The 19803-nt window shown below is 43.3% G+C and overlaps 1 protein-coding gene across 1 annotated transcript; it reads left to right on the top strand.

Annotated features, from left to right (window-relative positions):
- The first annotated feature begins 4538 nt into the window (after nucleotides 1-4538).
- LOC144144958 (uncharacterized) lies at nucleotides 4539-17079 on the top strand. Its single transcript, XM_077676459.1, has 5 exons — nucleotides 4539-4751; nucleotides 6884-7014; nucleotides 11539-11606; nucleotides 15171-15254; nucleotides 16854-17079. Exons 1-5 carry the CDS (start codon nucleotides 4647-4649, stop codon nucleotides 17000-17002), a joined length of 537 nt encoding a protein of 178 aa, XP_077532585.1. The 5' UTR covers nucleotides 4539-4646; the 3' UTR covers nucleotides 17003-17079.
- Nucleotides 17080-19803: the final 2724 nt, after the last annotated feature.

The raw sequence follows: 19803 nt of genomic DNA, 5'->3' as shown, positions 1-19803 counted from the left end.
CGCTCGCCTCCTTGAAGAACCTTATTTGGTGGTGGGTCTCAGCATGAAGGAGTGCCTACGGGTGGCATGCTTCAGAGAGGCCGCTGCTGGTGGGGGACTTCGGCGCTTCTCCCGAAAACTCCGCACTGTATCACAGGCCACCGAGTTCACTTGGCAAAAGCTGCTGCGTTCTCTTCCATAAAAGACGCTTCCGCCGTGCGCTGACGTACCAGATCGTGTAAAAAGTGCTCTGCAGCATGGACCGAAGTTCTGCATTCAACCTAAGATGGATAAGAACAAACTTTTGTCACTTGTAAGCAGCAAAGCTTCGAGGGCAACAGCAGAAGTCGTCGACAGGTGCATTAACGCAGGCGTCGACATCCTCCCTGTAGCAGTGAAGAGCAACAAAGGTATGCGGACCGATTGTGTTGTGAAGTTTTTGCGGGAGGACAACCTCAAACTGCGTCAATGCGACGAGGACGGCGGGTTTTTGGTGGCCCCTGACACCATTTACTACCAGAAGGCTGAAGCCACCATTCACAGCAAATTGCAAGCTGGTCCAAACCGTGAAAAAGTCGAAGGTGAAGAAGCAGGCCCTCAAACTTTATGAGCATATGGGATTCGAAACGTTGGCTGCCTCAGCTAGGAGCAGCAAGGCCTCCAGCCTGAGCATTCTCTTCACTGTCAAGACCGACAAACCAATTGCCCCTTCAGGGCAATTGTGTTAGGAAGAGTAACATGCCAGCGGTGCATAGGCACCTTTTTTACAAAAATCACTCTCCGTACTAGACATTGAGCATCCCTTCCTCGTTAGACGTCCACACGAAGTGTCAGACTTTCTGAGGGTAGAGAGCCCAAGTGACGTACGCGCCTTCTCTGTTGATGTTCGAGACCTGTAGTATTCATTGCTCCACGACACTATTTTTGAAGCAGTACGAGACGGCATTCATTCGTATGGTGCTACCAAACTCCAGAATGCCTGTTGCTTAAGCATTGGAGGCTTTTTGGAATTGCTTGAATTCTACCTGCAGTCCACCTTAGTTCGCTTCAGAGATAATCTATTCGTCCAGAAGAAGGGAGTTGGTATAGGCACGTGCCTCACCCACATCCTCAGTGACTTGGTGTTGGCGCAACTTGACAGGAAGCTGCCGGAAGCACTCAATGAGTCTGCTGTTCAGAAGGTATTCCGCTTCGTGGATGATTTTTTAATTATTTTCCCACCAGCAATTGGGAGCAGTATCAGCAAAGTGCGGGAGTGAAAAAAATGTTTTGTGATGTGCTCGGAGAACTCGGAGAATTGTGATGTGCTCGGAGAATGGCGCGAACTCAGAGTTCGCTCCAGAAGTGGGGCGCACAGACACCAAGTCGGCGCTACATACAACGAGTTTGGGAAGCCGGTTTCTGCGGGTTCTAGCGCCTGCTTACGTGGTTCATTTTAGAAGAGATGTGAAAGCTATCGGAAAAACCGATTCGAGCGTTGCAGTCATGAAGAATTTTTAGGGGCAAGTTCTGCCATCTATGGGAGGGACAACAGGCGTGCCTACGATTAAAGGGAGGTGCTGCCAGCTCTGCTGTTCCTCCGGCCTTGACAACTAGTTGATGGTGTGCCATTTTTAAACATAATTTTCTTACGTAACTCCTCACCTTCACTCACGACAAAAACAGCTATATTCCTAAATGTGTGTTTCAGTCAGGGCTCATACATGCAAGATACGAGTAAATCTACAAATATCTTCACATAAATACTGGCAGCGGTTCATTACTGATGATTTATGCATCGGGTTTTCGATTTCGGACCTGTCACACCCCCAGGATTTGTGAATTGTTAGCTGACTTTAGGAACTGCTTCGTCGGCCACTATGCATGTGCAGGCTTTGGTGAAAAAAAATTGTAGTATTTATTTAGGACATCCAGTCACGGTTTAGGGTTTCTACAATTAGAACATTTCGGAAAGATTCATTCTCACGCTCAAGCGGCGAGTAACGCATTAGCTATATAATAGAGTATGGCATTGGCGCACTTAAAAATTCCGAGAAATAATCTTCGTATTTTATGTTTTTAGTCAATTTAGTCGTTTTAGTCATTTTTCGTTTTTAGTCATTTAGTCATTTTTAGTCATATTTAGAATTTATTCATTCTGACTACATGTTAACGCGATCCCAGACTAGCACCCTCAAGATTTAGAGAAAGATGTAAGCTCAGTCTATTTATTATTAATGTGACGTAATCCAATCCCAAAAACTGAACAGACACTTTTAGAAGCACATGCATCAAACACCAAGGTGTTTAAGCAGCGCTTACATTTTTGCCACAAACATCACTGCGCAAGTATTGTATCTCTGTGCGCTTTCCTGTATGAGCTGGCGCTACCGTGGTTTAATCTGTTTTACCTAGAAATCAGAAAATATTTGATACTACAGAGCTTGACCTTACTGGTGTGTCATGTGTTTCCAAAAATCGGTAATCAGATTTGTTTGACCATGTTTCTTGTGTCCCTTAAGTGCAATGTTTTAGCGGTATAACATATATAAGTCAGTTCAGACTAGGACACCGCATAGCCAATATTTACAACGCTGTACATAGAGGTTTAAATGCACACTAGGTCGTTCTCCATGCGGCAAAATGATCAATGAAACAAAACAATGTATTGAGAAATAATTTTCAGGCTTACGTCTGTGGGCAGGTAAAACAAACCTTCTCACGCTGTGGTTTACTGCTTGGACGCTATCACGAAGTTTTACACTCGGCCGCTCTACACCAGCGGGGACCAGCAATGCGTGCGTGGATGTTGTTACACCAACACATTTTGGTCGCATTGGTTCAGCTAGCATAAGCTGATAAATTCATAAACTTGAAAAAAAGGTTTCAGTCAGCCTGCTGTGTGCCATGTTCTATCCATGTAGCGCGGCCAACAGGAGGCGATGGTTTTCTGCCGTTCATGTAGTAGTTTATTTGCTGGGGCATCGAAGTGCCTTAATTGGTGGGTGATGATCTGAAGTGAGCCCTTAGTATTGGCAAAAATATATTTGTAGACTACAAAAAATTGGCTGTGGCTTAACTCAGTTATGCCTGGGTGTGCGTAACGAGAGGTACGATTAATGTTGTTGTTTAGCTTGATGCTCTGTATGCTTATGCGGCAACCACATGGAGCGTTTTGCTCGCGTCTGGCGGCCGGCGGCGTCTCCTGGTTGCGACGCGAACAACGTTGGAGAGCACAATGTATCCCACCAACATCTGCCAGATTGATCGGTTACCTAAAAACTGCCTAATTGGTTATATTGGCGGTTTCTTTTTTGAATTTGGTTCTCTCCGCGTCTGTTTCGCGTTTCCGCTAGGAGACGCCGAGGGACGGAGACGAGATCAAAACGCCCCCTGTGGTTGCGCCTTTAGGACGCTTCTCGAGACATGCGGCTACTGCTTCGTCCGTCTGCTCGGCTCGCTGGCTCCTCTTGGTTTCGTTCCGACGACGGAGCCTGGCTCCCTTCAGTCTTTCCGACTCACTTTGCATATCTGACGACGAATCCTACCCAGCCGCCCCTTCCATAAATACGATCTTTCATTTTATTTTTTATTGGTATTTTTGAGCTTTGTCAGTTTTTTCTATTTATATTGTTTTTTGGTTTTATTTATTTTTTGGCGTGGTGAGAGGCGCTGCGAGCGGCGGAGGCTAAGGAATTGCTAGGTTCCGTAGCCGCCGCAAGTTCCGTACGAACCGCTGCCAGCTCGGTATCCACTCAGCTGACGCGATGGCCATCGGGCAAAGCGAAACGGCGGGAGATTACGGCCATTGTAACTCTCGCTGTACAATGTAGGGGAGCACGCAGCAGTGCGAGTGTGGAATGCATCGACTGGGGTATGTTTGTTGTGGGCTATTATTAGCGCATACGATGAGCCGTTTAGCCCAGCAACACGTTTTATGATAACAGACTTTACGCCACGGTTTCAGGATTCAAAAAATCAACCGATACATCCACCTTGACACAAATGCTTGGCATCGCTAGCCACCTCATAAGCGTTAACCCTGATGTCTGCTTTTATTGAGGCATTGTATATCCACAACGTCAAAATGAGTACCCTGGAGGATTGCAATGTGACGGTCGAAGAAGATGTGAGGAGCTGATTTCTTGCACATCCATTTATTTTGGCAGCGATATGACACTCCGTCGGTGAAATTAGCAAAAGATGGCAGTCTCCGGGTGTCAAAAGCTTCCAATTAATTCAACATGATCAAATTAGTTGTGACGCTCGTTCCTGTGCATCCATAGCTTAGAAGTGTTTGAAATAGTCGCAACTGGACTCGCTTCGAACACGAGGTTGACAGGGGAACCGATTTTGTATTTATTGTTTTGTTTTTTAGTTTTCACAATAGGTGGTCCTTGTAATCGACGGCCTTCAAAGCCAAAATAAGAGGGCTGAAGACAAAACAACAGGTGCTGTAGGTTTCAAAACAATGGTCGCTTTCAAGAAGTACTGAACTATATTTGTGCTGTAGATTCCAAGAGGACACGCTTTTCACCATGTTATGGCAGGCTGCAATTTTTTTTGCTCATAAAGATAGCTGAGAAAAAAGAAATACCTAACAGCAGTGCTTATAGGCTCGTTGTTTCTGCCTCAGTTTAGTGCTCTGTTTTTTGTGCCAATAACGGCTTTTCAAGCACCAATAGAAAATGTATTTCCTATCGCTATCATCTGTCGCATTGCTTTCCCTAGCAGCGTACGCAAGTGGGTACATTTGTAGCGATTTTATTGGCAGCCCCTGCTCCGCTGCTATGGTAAGCACATCATCGTTCTCTTCTCGTTATCATCACTGCCATCATTACTCTCATCAACACCATATTTGCGAACGGTGAAGGACGGAATCATTTTCTGTTGACAAGTACTGGCTCCTGCCCAGCGCTTTCAGAGTGAATTTTCCGCCTACAAATTTTCTTTTTCTCCTTCCATCAAGTTATTGGCCTTACTCTTCTTCTGCCCTCTTCTTTCGGTATGCACCCTATTACATTGGTACGTCTCGGTTTGGGACTTCGAATTCTTACATGGCGAGCCGAAGTCCATTGTATTTTTAATTCTACCTATGATATTGAATATTCGAGTTTTTCCCTGACGAAGGAGGTTGTTTCCGGTTTTCACGACTTGCTCCCATCATTCTTCATTTTATGTCCCGTCGAACCCACCAAACGTTGCTCTTCAGCTGTTGTAAAAGGCGCCACGTTTCCGCTCTTTCCGCTATCATAGCCTGGGCTCATTCGTTTTGTACTGTTTTTTAGTGACAGCGGTAGCCGACACTTTCTTATTAGGGAGTGTTTTCCGAGTGAAACCTAGATCCGAACTTTTCTGCGGTGGATTGTTTCGTGGTAGTTGGTATGAACACTGGAAGCATATGAAAGTTAGCCATATTCTTCAGTTTATTCGGTCTTTTCATTCCCCACGCTGAAGAAGGAGCTTTCTGTATGTTGCTTCATCATCACGCTAGATTTACGCTATTTTTTTCGTGAACGGCACACTTCCTCACTGTGGGTCTCAAATATGTTTAAAAAATTCTGCGCACTCACCTAGCACGGCAATATTAGCCGCTAACCGAAAATGAGTCAAGTGTTAAGATTATTCATAGTCCTGCGTGTCAGAGCCAGGATACCTGGATAGCCTCTCCAGACATCCTGTGAAAAGTTTGTCATCGCCCCGGAAACTGTCCACGGTCTCATCATCGTAACAAGCTGTCGGTGATAGTACAAGCTTTTGGCATGTGCTATCTTTAACCGGTATGTCTTTAAACGACTTCAACTACTTTATTATTCTGAAGAAGTCCACGACATTTGCTACAATATCTTTTCGGATCAAGAACCCACCTGCCACACTCGTTTCTTTTTTGAGGCCCTTGGTAGCTCCGAATAAGCCCGCTACAGAAATACATGAAGCCTTGTGCAGTTGATTTATATTTGCATAAGGCTATGATATTCGACTTAATGCTCAATAGGACCTGCTATACCACAGCTGAGCTTCCTCGCCAGCCAGGGCTCGCGCGTTTAAGGCTGCATTATTCATTTTCCAGAAGCTGTCTTGCCCGGCATGAAGATTCTTAGCACAGTCCACTGTGTCGGTGCCCTCGCCGAAACAGTGCTTGAGTGCTCAACAGCTGGTGGGTAATCAGGACCGCGAAGGAGAGATCAATTAACAGGTCTCGGGGAGTTTACCCCAACTGCAATAAAATGCAGTTGCATGAGTGTACGCATTGAGATGAATGCGAACTGAGGTTAATATGCCCAGCATCATCCGGCGTTACAAAGGAGATGCCCTGTTTGGAGCAGTTTTCTTGGAGAATCATACGCTTGGGGCGGTGCTTGTGCATGTGTAGCAGGAGTTGTTTCCTTCCTTTAAACAAATGTTTGATCCGAGGAAAAAAGCCTGTGAGATTGTACTTTCTAACATGGGTTGCTATTCAGTGAAATATTTCGTTTTACGTGATAAGATTGACAAATTATCTCTAACGCCACCTCAGACCTGGACATAAAAACGGTCTTTTATTACTTTTGAAAGGATTTTATAATCGACCTTAGCTTACGTTATTAGACGAAAGCTATTGGCAACCTGTCCTTTACGCCATGTTCACACCTCGGCATTACAATTGTCTCTGTACCAAAAACACAGGGTTGGCAAAAATTGCCGCTCTACTTCCCAGCACACAAAATACGTAGAAAAGCTGTTGCAACGTCCCTGAAGATTTATAGAAAATTCCGCTTCCACAACATCTTTTCAAGTGATTAAGTCACGTCGCAAGCAGCCTTCATTCGCTATCGCGCATATTGCACCTGCTGCGAAAGGTGTTGAAAGAAGACGCTTTCTAGACCACAACGATGGTGATCATAAAGGATTTCCTAATATCCTTTTATTATTTTTGCGGTTCTAGGTTTTCGGAAATTTTTGGAGGGCCCATCTTGTTGCCACAACCACAAAGTATCCAGATGAAATTCTGCCGGCAGTTTTCACACGCCTCAGTCCTGTTTGGGGAACTGTTGATTTTCACTTCCGGTCACACAGGTAAATCATTTGTGTACGAAATATTTATAATTTACAGAAGCTGTTCTGCACATTTTAAAACCAGCATTGAGTACATTCAGGAGTGCATGTTTCAGAATTCTTAAAAAAATAATGTTTACGGCTCCGTATGCTCAAGACCCCAATGAACAAAACAGGAAATACCAGTGCATAATTTCGTTACTTGGGTTTTGTGCCAGAACGTATTACACCAACTAAGCAAAACTCAGCGGTGAACGATCTGACTTTTTCAATAGTTTAATAGAGACGAATGACAAGCCTTTCACCAACATGCACCGCAATAGCTTTACACTCTTTATTCATTGTGATTCCGCAGATTTAAAGATATGTAACCTCAGCAATTCACATAAAAATACCACTGAATTGTTCACTTTTATTGCAATTTATATTATTTGTTTAATTTTTTTAATTTTGTTTACCAATTCGAATAAGTAGGTGAAGTGACAGCCGTGTAGAGATGTGCGCCGCACTCAAATCGCAATTTGAGCCAAATGGCTAAACCTCTACGAGGCTATCAGTCCTTTTGGACGCAATTACACAGCTTTTACTACTGTGATTCACCAATGTTTTTTCGGGTTCTTGTCAGCAACTCTCTATTTGGCGAAGTCACACAAGTTTTATTCAGCAAAGTACCTTACATCTGCCAATTAGCAACTTTGAACAACATAACAAAGTTAATTTGATTGATTGTCGTGTTTGTAACTCCAAAGCTAATCCTCTTAAAGGGACACCGAAGTGAATTTGTCTAGCTCCCGTTTTTGCTTGCACTGCGTAGACTGGCTCAAATTAGCACACTTTTCATCGTTTTTACGATTGACAAATCGGTAATTATTTTACAAAGCGCGAAAGAAGAAAAACTACAATGCGCGGTTTGCGGCGGCCGCACCAACTAAAGCTGTGACGTTAGGAGGAGCGGGCACCGTGATTGGACGATGCCCAAGGTGAGCAACGAAACAAGTTTCGGTTTCGGTTTCGGTTTCGGTTCTGTAAAACACAACCATTGGCGTTGTTGGATGGGCATGCTCAATAATTCAGTAATCATCGTAACGCGCTTCTGCCATGTCGTCAGCTGTAAAATTGCATAAAGATAAGCCTCCTAGGACGGCTTGGAATCGTAGCATTCTCTAGCCGAAACCTACGCAGTGCATGAACGCCCTCCGCGTACCCGCAGACGCCCAAATGTCATGCGCTTTTCCCCCATATTTGGAGCTTGCCTCCCTCATGCCTGTATCATAAAAAGCGTGTTCGCACCAGGCCAAGGGTCTGTTCATTCTGGCCTGTGCCCGCTGCCTGCAAGCAGTCGGTGCTTATGTCATTAGCACGCCAACGAGAACTCGCTAGCGCGCCAGTGCCAGCCTGCGCGCGTTTTGTGAACTAGTTCGTGGAGCCATGAACGTTGCGGCCCAAAAAAAGGTGAACTCAATATAGAAAACATCGGTGGAAAACGAAAAAGTTAACTTACAGAAAAAAAAGGACCAACCCGCGGGGATTCGAACTCCTGACTTGCAAAATACTTGCGGTTGCATATCTAGCGCCCCAAACCGCTCGGCCACGGAGCGAGCTCCGCTGACCTTGGTAATATGGGGTATATATTGTACAACCAGTTTACACTTCTATTTAGTTTTGGCATTTCAAGCAGCTTAGGTGACTATTTGTTGTATTGCGCTCGTGCAGTAAGCGTCGCCCGAGTTTCCACAATAGCTCACGTCTAGCAATTGCATTTCGTAGACGGAAAAGCGTTCGCAGATGCGTAGTCGTGCTGCTGACCGCTGTGCTTGTTCGCCCAGCGCAAAAAAGTGCTTCCCGCACCCTAGTTTTACGCTGTACGGTAAAAATATCAGTTTATTTTATTTCCTTAGTACCTATATTGACTTCGCTGACTCTTCTCCCGCCTTCAAGAGGCCTTATATTTTCCTACTGGCGTACCAGTCAGCGAAGCTTCGCATGTGCGCTTGTGCAGCGCTTGTGTGAAGCGACCTTGACTTGGAGCTAGATACAGTGTACAAACTAACCAAGTAAAGAAAGGCAGATTCTACCATTCACAAACGTGTCCTGGCTTCGTTTCAACTGAGCGAACGAATTGCGACGACCCGTCGGCGGCCGGCGGATGAAACGCTGGGCCAACCAGGCCGACTGACTTTCTGAAGGCAGGGGAGCCGTGCAGTAGCGCAGCCAATTGCGAGCTCGGCTCCTCTCGACGTCACACGAAAACGCCGCAGAAAATGGGCGAGCGTAAAGAGAGGAGGACAGCATTTTCGAATTAATTTTTCTACTAAATAAAATCGCGTAAACGTGCCCAGGGTGGGCGAAACATGGTCTGGGGACTCCGGACTACAATTTGCGCAAGTAATCCCGCAATGTTTACATATCACTTCAGTGTCCCTTTAAGGGAGAAAGAATGGTTTTACTGTAGTCTCGTGATGTTTCCAAGAATCCAAACTGGTATGTGGCATATTGACAATGGAGTAATTGAGTTCTACCTGAGTCAACAATGCTTTTCTTTGAAAAGTATTCGAATGAGAATAGTTTGCGCTTATGTTTCGCCTATGTGAAGAAAAAATAGAAAAAATGTTTTTAATTCAGAGTAACTTACCTAACTTCGACTGGAGAATGCGAAATATCAGTCGCTGCCATAAACTCAGTATCCGCCAAGGTGTACGATTTTCTACTCTTTATAGATTTAAGAGACAAAATGTTATGATGTTGAAACTTCAAATAAAAATACTATACACATTTGCAACTCTCAGATTGTCTAGCAAAAAGTACTCCTAACCCACCTCATTTTCAGTTCAATTGACAACATGTATACATTGTCTTGCTGGATGGAAAAACGAACGCAAGTGATTGGTTAGGCTGCCCAACAATAACATTACGCAAAATACACTTAGAAATGTCACAATGCGACAGCGGATCATAGCGGCTTCAATTTTTATCGCGTACATAAAATCTTTTGTTGCCGTTTAAAAGCAATCAACATTTCACTCTCATGTTGCCAGGCGCAAGGATTTCTTATTTACTCTGACTCCCGGTCATGTCTGCTAAGATGCTGCATCACTTCTTTCAGTGCAAACAATATTACGTTCATTGTACATATTAGGCAAATGGGGTAACAAAGCAAGAGAAGAACCGGAAATACAGGCCAAAAAGTTACCAAGCTCCGAGCTGATCTCCACTCCACCAGGAAGATTTTCTGCATTCTAATCCCGTTTATGCCTTTGCAGTGCCTTTTAAAGTAATTCTTCACCGTCAATATATCTCATAACGCCAAAAACATTGCCGTTGTTTTATTCATAATGCACAATTTGAAAAGTTACCCATTGCCGGTACCGCCACAAGAACTCTATCTTTTTACCAGCCTATAGCATTGATACCACGATGAAAGTCTTCACAATTCATTAAACCCGCATGACGGACCAGACACCTTTGAACCTGATTTGATTGCGTGTCCTTTTTTCGTGTTTGTATTGAAGTTATGAAGGAGATTTCCCGAGCCAACTCCTCATATGAATAAGCTTTCTTTGTCGAAATGCATGCACAACGTCATTACGTCACCCAATATAACATTGCTGAAACCTACAGCGCTGCCGAAATTCCTTTTGATTTTAAAGTGAGGTTCCCTGAATGCACCTCGTGCGTACATAGATATACGGTTTATTTTCGTCTCCCTGTGATGTGCCCTATCTCTAAGGCTACGACTCATTCGGGCTGTATATTGTACCTGCCTTACAAAAGGTGTTCGTAAGCCTGCTCTGCTAGCCCGGCTAATAATGCCACCTTGACTGCGCCGTTTGCATCTATTACATGGCTTCAGCACAATTATCAAACAGCCCGCCTTGGCAAATATTGGGGCTCTTTGTAAAGTGTACAGTCTAGTACGGTGACGCTGTTGACGTAAATCAATGCTTCATGGCTCTTTTTTTCATTTTGGCAGAAGTAAGCCGAAGACATATACTTCACAGTGACTTAAAATTTATTTCTAAATTTTGCCTCAGTATTGGGCGCCTACTAGTTATTCATGTGCATAAAACCACCACGAAAACCTTCAATACAATGTATTTAGTTTGGCGTACATCTGGAACAAGTTTTCAACAAATTGCGCACTGCTGGAATCTTTAAACTGAAATGAAGAAACTAAAAGCCGCTTCTCTGATCGGCGAAAATTCGGCACATCTTTTTAAAAAGGATAATATGTAGACGTAGTGTAAAATTTCTAGCAGCAGACGTTAGTTACTTAGGTCGGTTTTCAGCACATAACCTTCCTATCATTGTAGATGAGTCTCATTCAAATCGTATTGTAAAGAAGGGTGAGCCGTACAGGAGGCAAATGTTGAGATGTGGAAGTGTACATTGGAAGAAAGTATATGATCGTATTCATCACCTACAACGGCTAAGTTGTATTCACTAAAATCATAAGTTGCATGTTAACCACCCAACAAAAAACCTAAGCTTGATAACACCTCGTGCGAGTAGCATGAAATGTTCACCTAGTTTTATTATTTCACAAAGGCACAAAGGCAGATCGACTGCTAGGCTATTTGGGCATTCGGATCAGTTCCTGTATCTTATGGAGCATGGTAAGTGAAATGCTTATGTCTGCATGATTCCTCTAATTCCCAATAGTGTCCGCTTAATAATAGTTCCTGTATGTTTTTTACCACTCTGAAGCAGTCCTCTTAACGACGTCTGCTACACAGCGATGCCAGTATGGCTGCAGTGAGGTTCTGCAAACATGCACTGATGCATCCATTTTTGGTGATACAATTAAAGTTCTCATACGTGTAGGATTTGTTTAAAATTTTACTAAAGATTGATAACATAGGGACGTAAGAAAAGTTAGGAAAAGTGATTTTTATCATTAATTTATGAAATTAAGGGAACATTTATAATCTCCGTGAAGAAAGTTTTGACATCCATCAAAAATGCAGCCGCAGCGCAACAAAGAACACCTATGCAGCTGTCTTAAGAACTTCGCAATTGAAGTTAAGTTTGTCCTGGACCATGATTTGAGCTAGGAACCACCGCCTCCCTAGGTAGTCGCTGTACCAACTGAGCTGACAAACAGGCTAGCCGGTTTCACAGTGAGAGTTAACTGATAAACTACTGGAAGTGAGGGAAACGTGTTAAGAGAGGGGAGTTAAGGGATTTCTTAAAGATTGAGTGAGTATTTCATAAAAAGTGCAATGGAGCCTAATGCCTACGCACTTGCTACACAGGAAAGATGTAGAGCTTTCTTCTATACCCATACGGCGACTGTTTAGCAAATACGCATAAATCTGGTGTTCCACTAATAATAATTTTTACGACTTGCAGTTTTGATGAAGCGAAATGAAATACATGATTCAGAATACAAACTAGATGCCATTGCAGATATATTCTAGTGTAGTTCGGAGATTTTGCAAGTTGACTAAGAGGCGTGTAATAACGGCGGTTTCAACTTGTGGAGCATTACCAAGTACACCATAAATTTCAAGTCAATCACTGTTACGAGTAGGGTACACTAAAACGCTTTCAATACAGGTGCTGCTTACGCCTTTAAAATTTGGCTATGAGCTGTTTTTAATGCGTTAAATAGCAGAAAAAAAACTATTTCAATCGTTCGCCATGAGACTTCAGGCAATGATCTCAATATTGGTTGTTCGTTTGGCTACAGTAGGAAAAGAAATGTATATGTTGCTTTTTTATTAAGTGTTTTCCTCTCACGGACATGAAGTATTATTTTCCTTATTTCTTAAGGGCACAGGGTAAGGCAAAATTTTGAAAAAATGACTTTTTGTTTTTCTTCGCAATTAGGGAAGTTCAATTCCTTGCGCACATTTTCCATATTCACACTTGCCTTAAAAAGTCTTATTTCTCGCTAAAAAGCAGTTTTCCCGTAAGCATGTAGTAAGTGCCCACATCCTCTTAAGAATGTTCTCAGGGTTTTTTGTCATTTTTTTTCATCAAAAAACTTCCAGTTTCAGATCAAAATGTTTTCTGGAACCAGCTGTATTAAGAAATGGCATAGGAACCATTGCAGAGCTGATTTTTCAGTGAGGGCAATCCCAAGACCCTGTTGCACGTTTTTTCCGCATTTGCCCTTCGAAGCTGCGAACAAAAAAACATCTTTTTTGGGCTTCACACTCTAATGACTGTAACATTAGATGCTGTTCTTTTATTAAATGATGAAGCAACGCATGAGCCAGCATTTTGAAATCATTCAGACCAAAACCTGGAAGCAACACCACCATTAAGTCGCTTAAATAGGTTGACCACAAGCAAAATACTTTGTGAGGAGATCTGTACGATGGTGCACAAAATAGTCAAGGAAGGACAGACGACCGGGTAAAAAGCAAAAAAATGACTTTGGCAGTGATTAAGAAGCTGGTGGTTTTTAAATAAATGGCTCCAGTGGTGTTTTTGGCAAAAAAGTATTGTTTTTAATCTCTTTTTTTACTTTAAACTCAATTATCTCAAAACAATGTTTTTTCTTACATAGGTACCATTATATCCTATATCGTTCACGATAACGAGCTGATTTTTTCCCCTGTCATCTACATAACGTTTCACACCTGCTGTACTAGAATTGAAAGTATACACGCAACAGGTTTTTTGTTACACAATTTTTAATGCTAAAATAATGCAAAAATTTAAGTACTAACAGACAAAAAATTATAAAAAACTGAACTTTTTAAGGATGTTCATAATTGTAGTACAGTTAAAAGAGCACAAAATTTGAAAGAAAATGATATATACGTTATGTATATGCCTTTATTAGATGCCGAGAAAAATGTACCTCAAAATGGCCAAAAATGCATGGGAAGTATAGGGCTTACCCTGTGCCCTTAAACAGTATAACAAACACGTGCATGAGTCGAAAATAAGGTATACCCTGGAGCCTTATATCGTAACCGGGAAAAGAAGCATCTGGATCCTGTTTAACTTTAAGGGATCTACACAAAACCCCTTCACAGGTGGAGCTGAAGACTCACTTTTGTACATACACGTGCCGCAATCTTCTCGATAAAGTGCATTTAGCAAGGGCAAGTGTAAAATAATTTTATTCTGCACTCAGGAAAACGCGTGGTTGTTATGCGCGAATCTTAAAAACATTTCAAAGAAACTAATCAAGAACAGAAAAAAAAATGCTTCACGCAAGTTAGGTACTGGTTCCAAACAAGTACACTAATTAAATGATAAAAAAAGACAACGAAAGGGAAAATACCATCTAAAATGTGTACCTTAAGCTGGGCATTGATAAGGTAGGGTAAGGATGCCACTCACTGAGCGCAAGCAATTACTTTAATGTAGCCACCGGGCCTTAATCTCAAAACGGTTAAATGGTTATTGAGAGAAGACACGATACCCTTCTCTTCTTTTGTTGGCAGGAACAAATGTGTCTGATGTTGTGCTAACCATGCACAAAAAATTGCAAGAACGTTACAAAGAAGGGCCGGTGGTTTTCGAACATTTTTGAGCGGCCAATGAATGGCTTCACCGAAAAAATTTGATTGAATAAACAAAAACTGCATTGAGCTTGTTATGTCTGTAACTTGCATTTACTTCAGCCACGGGGTCGTCCTCATTCTCCCGCCTTTTTATAATTCCCGTGGTTTAAAATTTCGGTGTTGTACGGTTAGCGCTTCAACAAATAAGTAATTTGGAAATCACTTTGAATACCACTTTTTATGTGCCAGGCGCTCCAGCAGCACTTCAAGATATAATAAAAAACTGCAGACTCTAAAAACCGATACATCTCTCCAAAAACACTTACGCTGTCCAAAGAACAATTTTTTTTCAAGAAACAGCACCTAAATAGCAGCATTCTGTGGTGTACAAGTTCGGTAGTATCGATACAATAAAATTAGTGGAGTAGACAGTGTTGGAAAATATTGCAAATGTGTTTTAATGATTGGCCCGTGCCGCCAACAAATATATGATCGTTCTATATATTGCCACATACGTCTATTACCCAACGCAAAAAATTGTAAATGGAGACGAAGACCACAGCCAATTTTTTTTAATTCAGGCAAAGGTGGTGTGATTTCTTTGCTCCATGTGTCTTTCAAGCAATTTCAACAGCATATATATTGTGAAAACTCGGCTGAATGATAAACATTTATTGATTACAGTTATCGCTCTGTGTTTTTTCTTCTTTTCAGAGCCCCATACACTGCACCCTGTGCGAATACCCTTTGCTGACTACCGCCACTGCTTTGTCGTCAACTTTGCACATCCAGACTACGGTAAGAAAAAATTGCTATGAATGATTCAGGATATCTCTGAGCTCTACTCTTCTAAACAGCAGCCTTCCTTCAAGATGTGCTCACGAGTAAGGTATCAACTTGTGTGAGAAACGATTTGATCGACCTTTGCTATAGGAAGAAAGAATATCAAGGCATATATCTCAAGCGTCCCTGGATGCCTGGATTTCGGCGCACTACGCAAACCAAGTGGTTGTTATAGATAAACCATTGCTCGAAAATTGTGTCGTTTAGAAACGCTTAGAGTGTCGATAGCTTTACCTTCGTGAATCGTGGTTTTGCGGAATTTTTATTGCTCTCTTTAACATTTATTGAGCGAACGCATATTTTCGGCAGCTATGGTAAAGCGCCCTCTCCGTGCATTTTCTATGAAATATGCTAAAGTAAAAAATGAATGTTTACAACGAGTTACATACAAAGACTCTAAATTCCGTCTTTGCCCGTATCTACCAAGTTTTGAAGGAAGCAACGCCTCAAGCTAATCTATAAAACAAACTGGCCTCACACGAAGCGGAAACAATAAAAATTGGACACATCGTCGCGTGCTTCTAACCAAAGCCCTTAAATAAAGTGGAAGACTATGCTGCTTCCTATTGCAAAATTTGTCCGCAGTTTACCTCTGCTAAACTGTGCTAACTCAATGCACATAATCGTTGAGGGAGCAGTCACTCCACTGGTGTCTCGAAGGCAGCAATGGCGAGATCCGGCGTAGGCGGCCGGAAGTACGTCTTGGGAACTGAACGGCCACCATCGTCCCGCGCACGTCTTCCCCTGACTATTTCGCGAATCGTCGCGCAGGCCAGCGTCTAGTGCGGGAACAACATACAGCCCTCCCCCGAACACTATCGCTGCACTTACCTTTGCAGTTTCCTTTGTGTCCTCGCTCTCTCAGTTACAACGCCGTAACCGTCCCAGTGCCCGTGGATGTCGCCTTCGCCCCCGCCAATATAGATTATTGTCGGCCAAAGTTCTGTGCTCTAAACATATTGCTTGGCGTCATGGTGGCCCCATGGCTATGGCGTTTTGCCGCTAAGCCCAAGAACCTAGGTTTGATCCCGGCCGCGTTGGGTGCTTTTCTGATGCTGCGAAAACGTACAACGCCTGTGCGCCCACACTTGGGTTCACCTTAAATATTTCCATGACGTGAGATGAATCCTTAGACCTCCCCTACGTCGGGCCTCATGGCCCAGGCGCTAATAACTTCGGCGCTTTAAACACTTAAAGATCGAAATCAATTATAATCCAATAAAACGAGTGCTTGATATTCTAACCTCATTTACAAACGACACTTCTGTCCCATTTGATAATGTTAGGTGAAGTGAAGGCAGTATTAGTAACTGATCTTTCATGGACAGCGAGGCGCCGCGTGCTCTTTCATATAAATTGTGACATTTTCTTTACGTTGGTGTATATCTTGAAAATCTTATCGATTGATTTCGACTATGCCGGCTATGTGCAATTCATAACGCTCTGCCCTATTCACTTGAGGCAAGAAAGGTGCTATAGGTATATTTCTTAGCTGTACATATCACCCGTAAACTGCGACGAAATGTAGCTATTCCACTCATGATTTTCTTTCAGGCTGCGCTCTGTGGGTTCAGGAACATGCTTCCCCTCGTGTCGTCAATCGCTGCTTGCAAGCTATCAGGAACGTCTGCCGTGGGCCTCTTCACACCATTTGGGACAGGCCAAGCGTGCGTGGATCTGGCCACACCAAAAATCAGTGGTAGTAGGCGTCCAGCCAGCAAGTTCTCAAATAAACTATTTCAGTTTGAGCAGAAAAGGTCACCTAGTTTTTTGTGTACCTCTTCCTATCCAGCAGATCCTGAAATTACTTTCCCTTCAACTGACGCATGTGTAATTATTAAAATTTTTCAGTTAAATTTAAATGTCAAAGCAGCTTGAGGTTTGTACAGCACATGCCGGAAAAAAAGTGCTTTATCACCTAGCATCCCCGAAAGCCGCAAAACCAAGACGCATTGTAGTATGAAGCACAAATAAAATGAGAGAGTGAGGCGTAAAAGTTTGCCTTAGAAAACTACTCAGGGCGAAGTGAGCAGATACTTTACCGGTAATGTTACGTGCGATAGATGGTTAAATGCTGCAAGGTTAAGTTTTAATGATGGCATCAACATACGCTCTCACCGTAATCAGTTTAAAGTAGTATATGACACATTTTATACTTTTTATTTGTAAATACTTTAAAATTCAAAATTCTAGAAATTAAGATTTTTCAAAATAAAGTGTAGAATTCCAAAAAATACCTAGCCAAGTAGTTCTCTTGAACTGGGAGCAGTGACGAAGCCAAACGATAATATTTAAAAGGTAAAGAGACACCGATTCATGACGGGCTTTATATGGGCATTTGGAGTCGGACGTTCTAATACTGACAATGAAGGAGACACTCGTACGGCTTCACGCAACGGCAATACAAAGCACATTTCGTAAACAGAACTCATATAGTTTGTTGGTCATACCCAGTTTCTGTATTGAAACTTTTGAAGCATGCACCCGAATATTCTCCGTGTAGAAAATAAAGTAATAAATTTTTCGTGCCGTATGCCCGAAAACACTTTACATAATTTGGGGTCAAATGTTACCACGTGCATGGGATTTTTTCATTGCTTACGGAAGTATGGAACCAGCTTTCAGACCGGCCGTGTGTAGAGTAAGCACAACCTGTCTATCTGAGAAAACTCTTGGACAAATTTGGATGTTTGTCGAGGAAGAATGTACTTAGTTTTAGCACATTTCATGTTGAAGTCGGACGGTTAAAGTAAACATAGTACAAGTTATGTATGTTGGAGGATCAAAGCGATAGCAGCAAATTCACTTCAAAAGAAAGGTTTTTACAGCGAATGGGAACAAAGAAAAAGGCCAAATTAAAGTGAAGTTCTGCTTTGTGAATTTTCCGAAATATTTTTGAATGCCTGATTTCTTTGTGGGGAGCTTACCATCGGCAGGTGTATCAAAACTCACGTGCCCTTTAGAGCGCTTTCATAATTACAGAAGCTGTTGAGGAAAGAGGACGAGGAAGAACATAGGATTATCACCATCATTAGCGAGGGGAAGACGAAGAGGGAATAAAAGGCGTTCTAAGCGGGGCCATGGCCCGGGGCCCAGTTCCTTTACATTTGGTGCCGAAACCCGGGAGGAACGGGCCAGTGGACTGCATGACGGCGCAGCGCATCTTCAAGGCTTGCAAGGCCTGGGAAACTCCTTGTTGGAATAATTCTTGATTCCCTCATCTCGGAGGCCTTGCCCTTGGGTGGCGCCCACCATGGCCGGCTGCTCGACCTTCCGCACCACCCACAGTGAACCCGGAGACGACGAAGAGGACGTTGGCCAACTGCTATGGCTCAGAGACACCCTCCGGCTACATATTTCAGACCTCGTCAAAGCGGCAGACCACGCATTGGAGCAGCGCCCTGTGAAACCAGGTACGCTGAATACCCTCTACGAATCCGCACAGCAAAAACAGATCACCCTCGTAAAGCTCGATAATCAGGTCAGAAACTTATTGGATATTAATGATTACACAAAGGAATATGAAGAATCTGATTTATACCTCGGAATGATTTTTCGAATTATTTTCTTGCTTCGAGACACGTTATCAAAAAATGGCTACGTGTGCACAACCCCGCAAGGCAGTAAAGGCAAGACTTCTTGTGGACCCCCTGAAATCGTCACTAAAGGTGGATCCCTCCGAATGACACAAAGCGTTCCACTCGCCTCTCCAGTTACCTTTGAAGAACCCTTTGTCCCTGCCAACGAATCGCTGACAGCAGCGACCCTGGAGGCAGCCACTAAGTCTTCAGTATCCGTAGCAAACTCAGCATCTTGTGTCGCTCTGCAGCCGCTGGGAAATGAAGAGGCCGACAAACTAGGAACAGGACCTGTCGAGTGTGTAAAGGAGCATTCAGTTCTGGCTCCACTGGATTGGAAAGGTCCCCTTCGTAACACCGGGTCAAATCGTCGCAGGACAGAAAAGTTTAATCAAAGGGGAGAGGACAACGTAGGACTGGCCGACTTGAGGTTCAGACGGTAACTACAGCTGAATCAACACAACGAAAAGGGCACGCATTCTCTCGAAGGAGTGGGATGCCGGCTGCTGTTTACTTTTACCGAAGGAAACGGCGACCGAATAACCGGGAACTGACTGGGAGGCGACAAGGATGGCGACCGAGACACCGGGTACCCCAGTCAAGCTGGTGTTGCAAGGAACATGGCTCCAGGATAGCCCACTATTTAGCCGATACCACCGGACAGAGCTTTGATGGGCTTCCGGTGCCCGCGTTCAACAGAGCAGTTACTAGGAAGCGACACCGCAGCTCAAAGCATCGTTGGAGAAGGAAGTGACGGACGAACTGAGACCGACCGGACGAAACGATCACAACTAGAATGCTGAATTGGCCCTCATTTAGTTTAGTGGTGTTTCCTCTACAGATTCTCTGAATGTCTGCACAAGAACCGTTGTCGCGGGCGGGAGTATGTTGAGGAAAGAGGACGAGGAAGAACATAGGATTATCAC

This window comes from Haemaphysalis longicornis, unplaced genomic scaffold, assembly GCF_048455015.1.
Source record: "Haemaphysalis longicornis isolate Haplotype H1 unplaced genomic scaffold, Haemaphysalis longicornis Haplotype H1 scaffold_7, whole genome shotgun sequence".
NCBI classification, from domain to species: domain Eukaryota; kingdom Metazoa; phylum Arthropoda; class Arachnida; order Ixodida; family Ixodidae; genus Haemaphysalis; species Haemaphysalis longicornis.
This window is presented reverse-complemented; position numbering and strand designations above follow the sequence as displayed.

What these genes read in the sequence shown, in the direction of transcription:
- LOC144144958 (XM_077676459.1), top strand. Translation starts at nt 4,647, where the DNA reads ATGTATTTCCTATCGCTATCATCTGTCGCATTGCTTTCCCTAGCAGCG. An exon ending in GCCCCTGCTCCGCTGCTATG is followed by an intron (nt 4,752 to 6,883) that starts GTAAGCACATCA and finishes TTGCGGTTCTAG; the next exon opens with GTTTTCGGAAATTTTTGGAG. An exon ending in CTTTGCACATCCAGACTACG is followed by an intron (nt 15,255 to 16,853) that starts GTAAGAAAAAAT and finishes ATTTTCTTTCAG; the next exon opens with GCTGCGCTCTGTGGGTTCAG.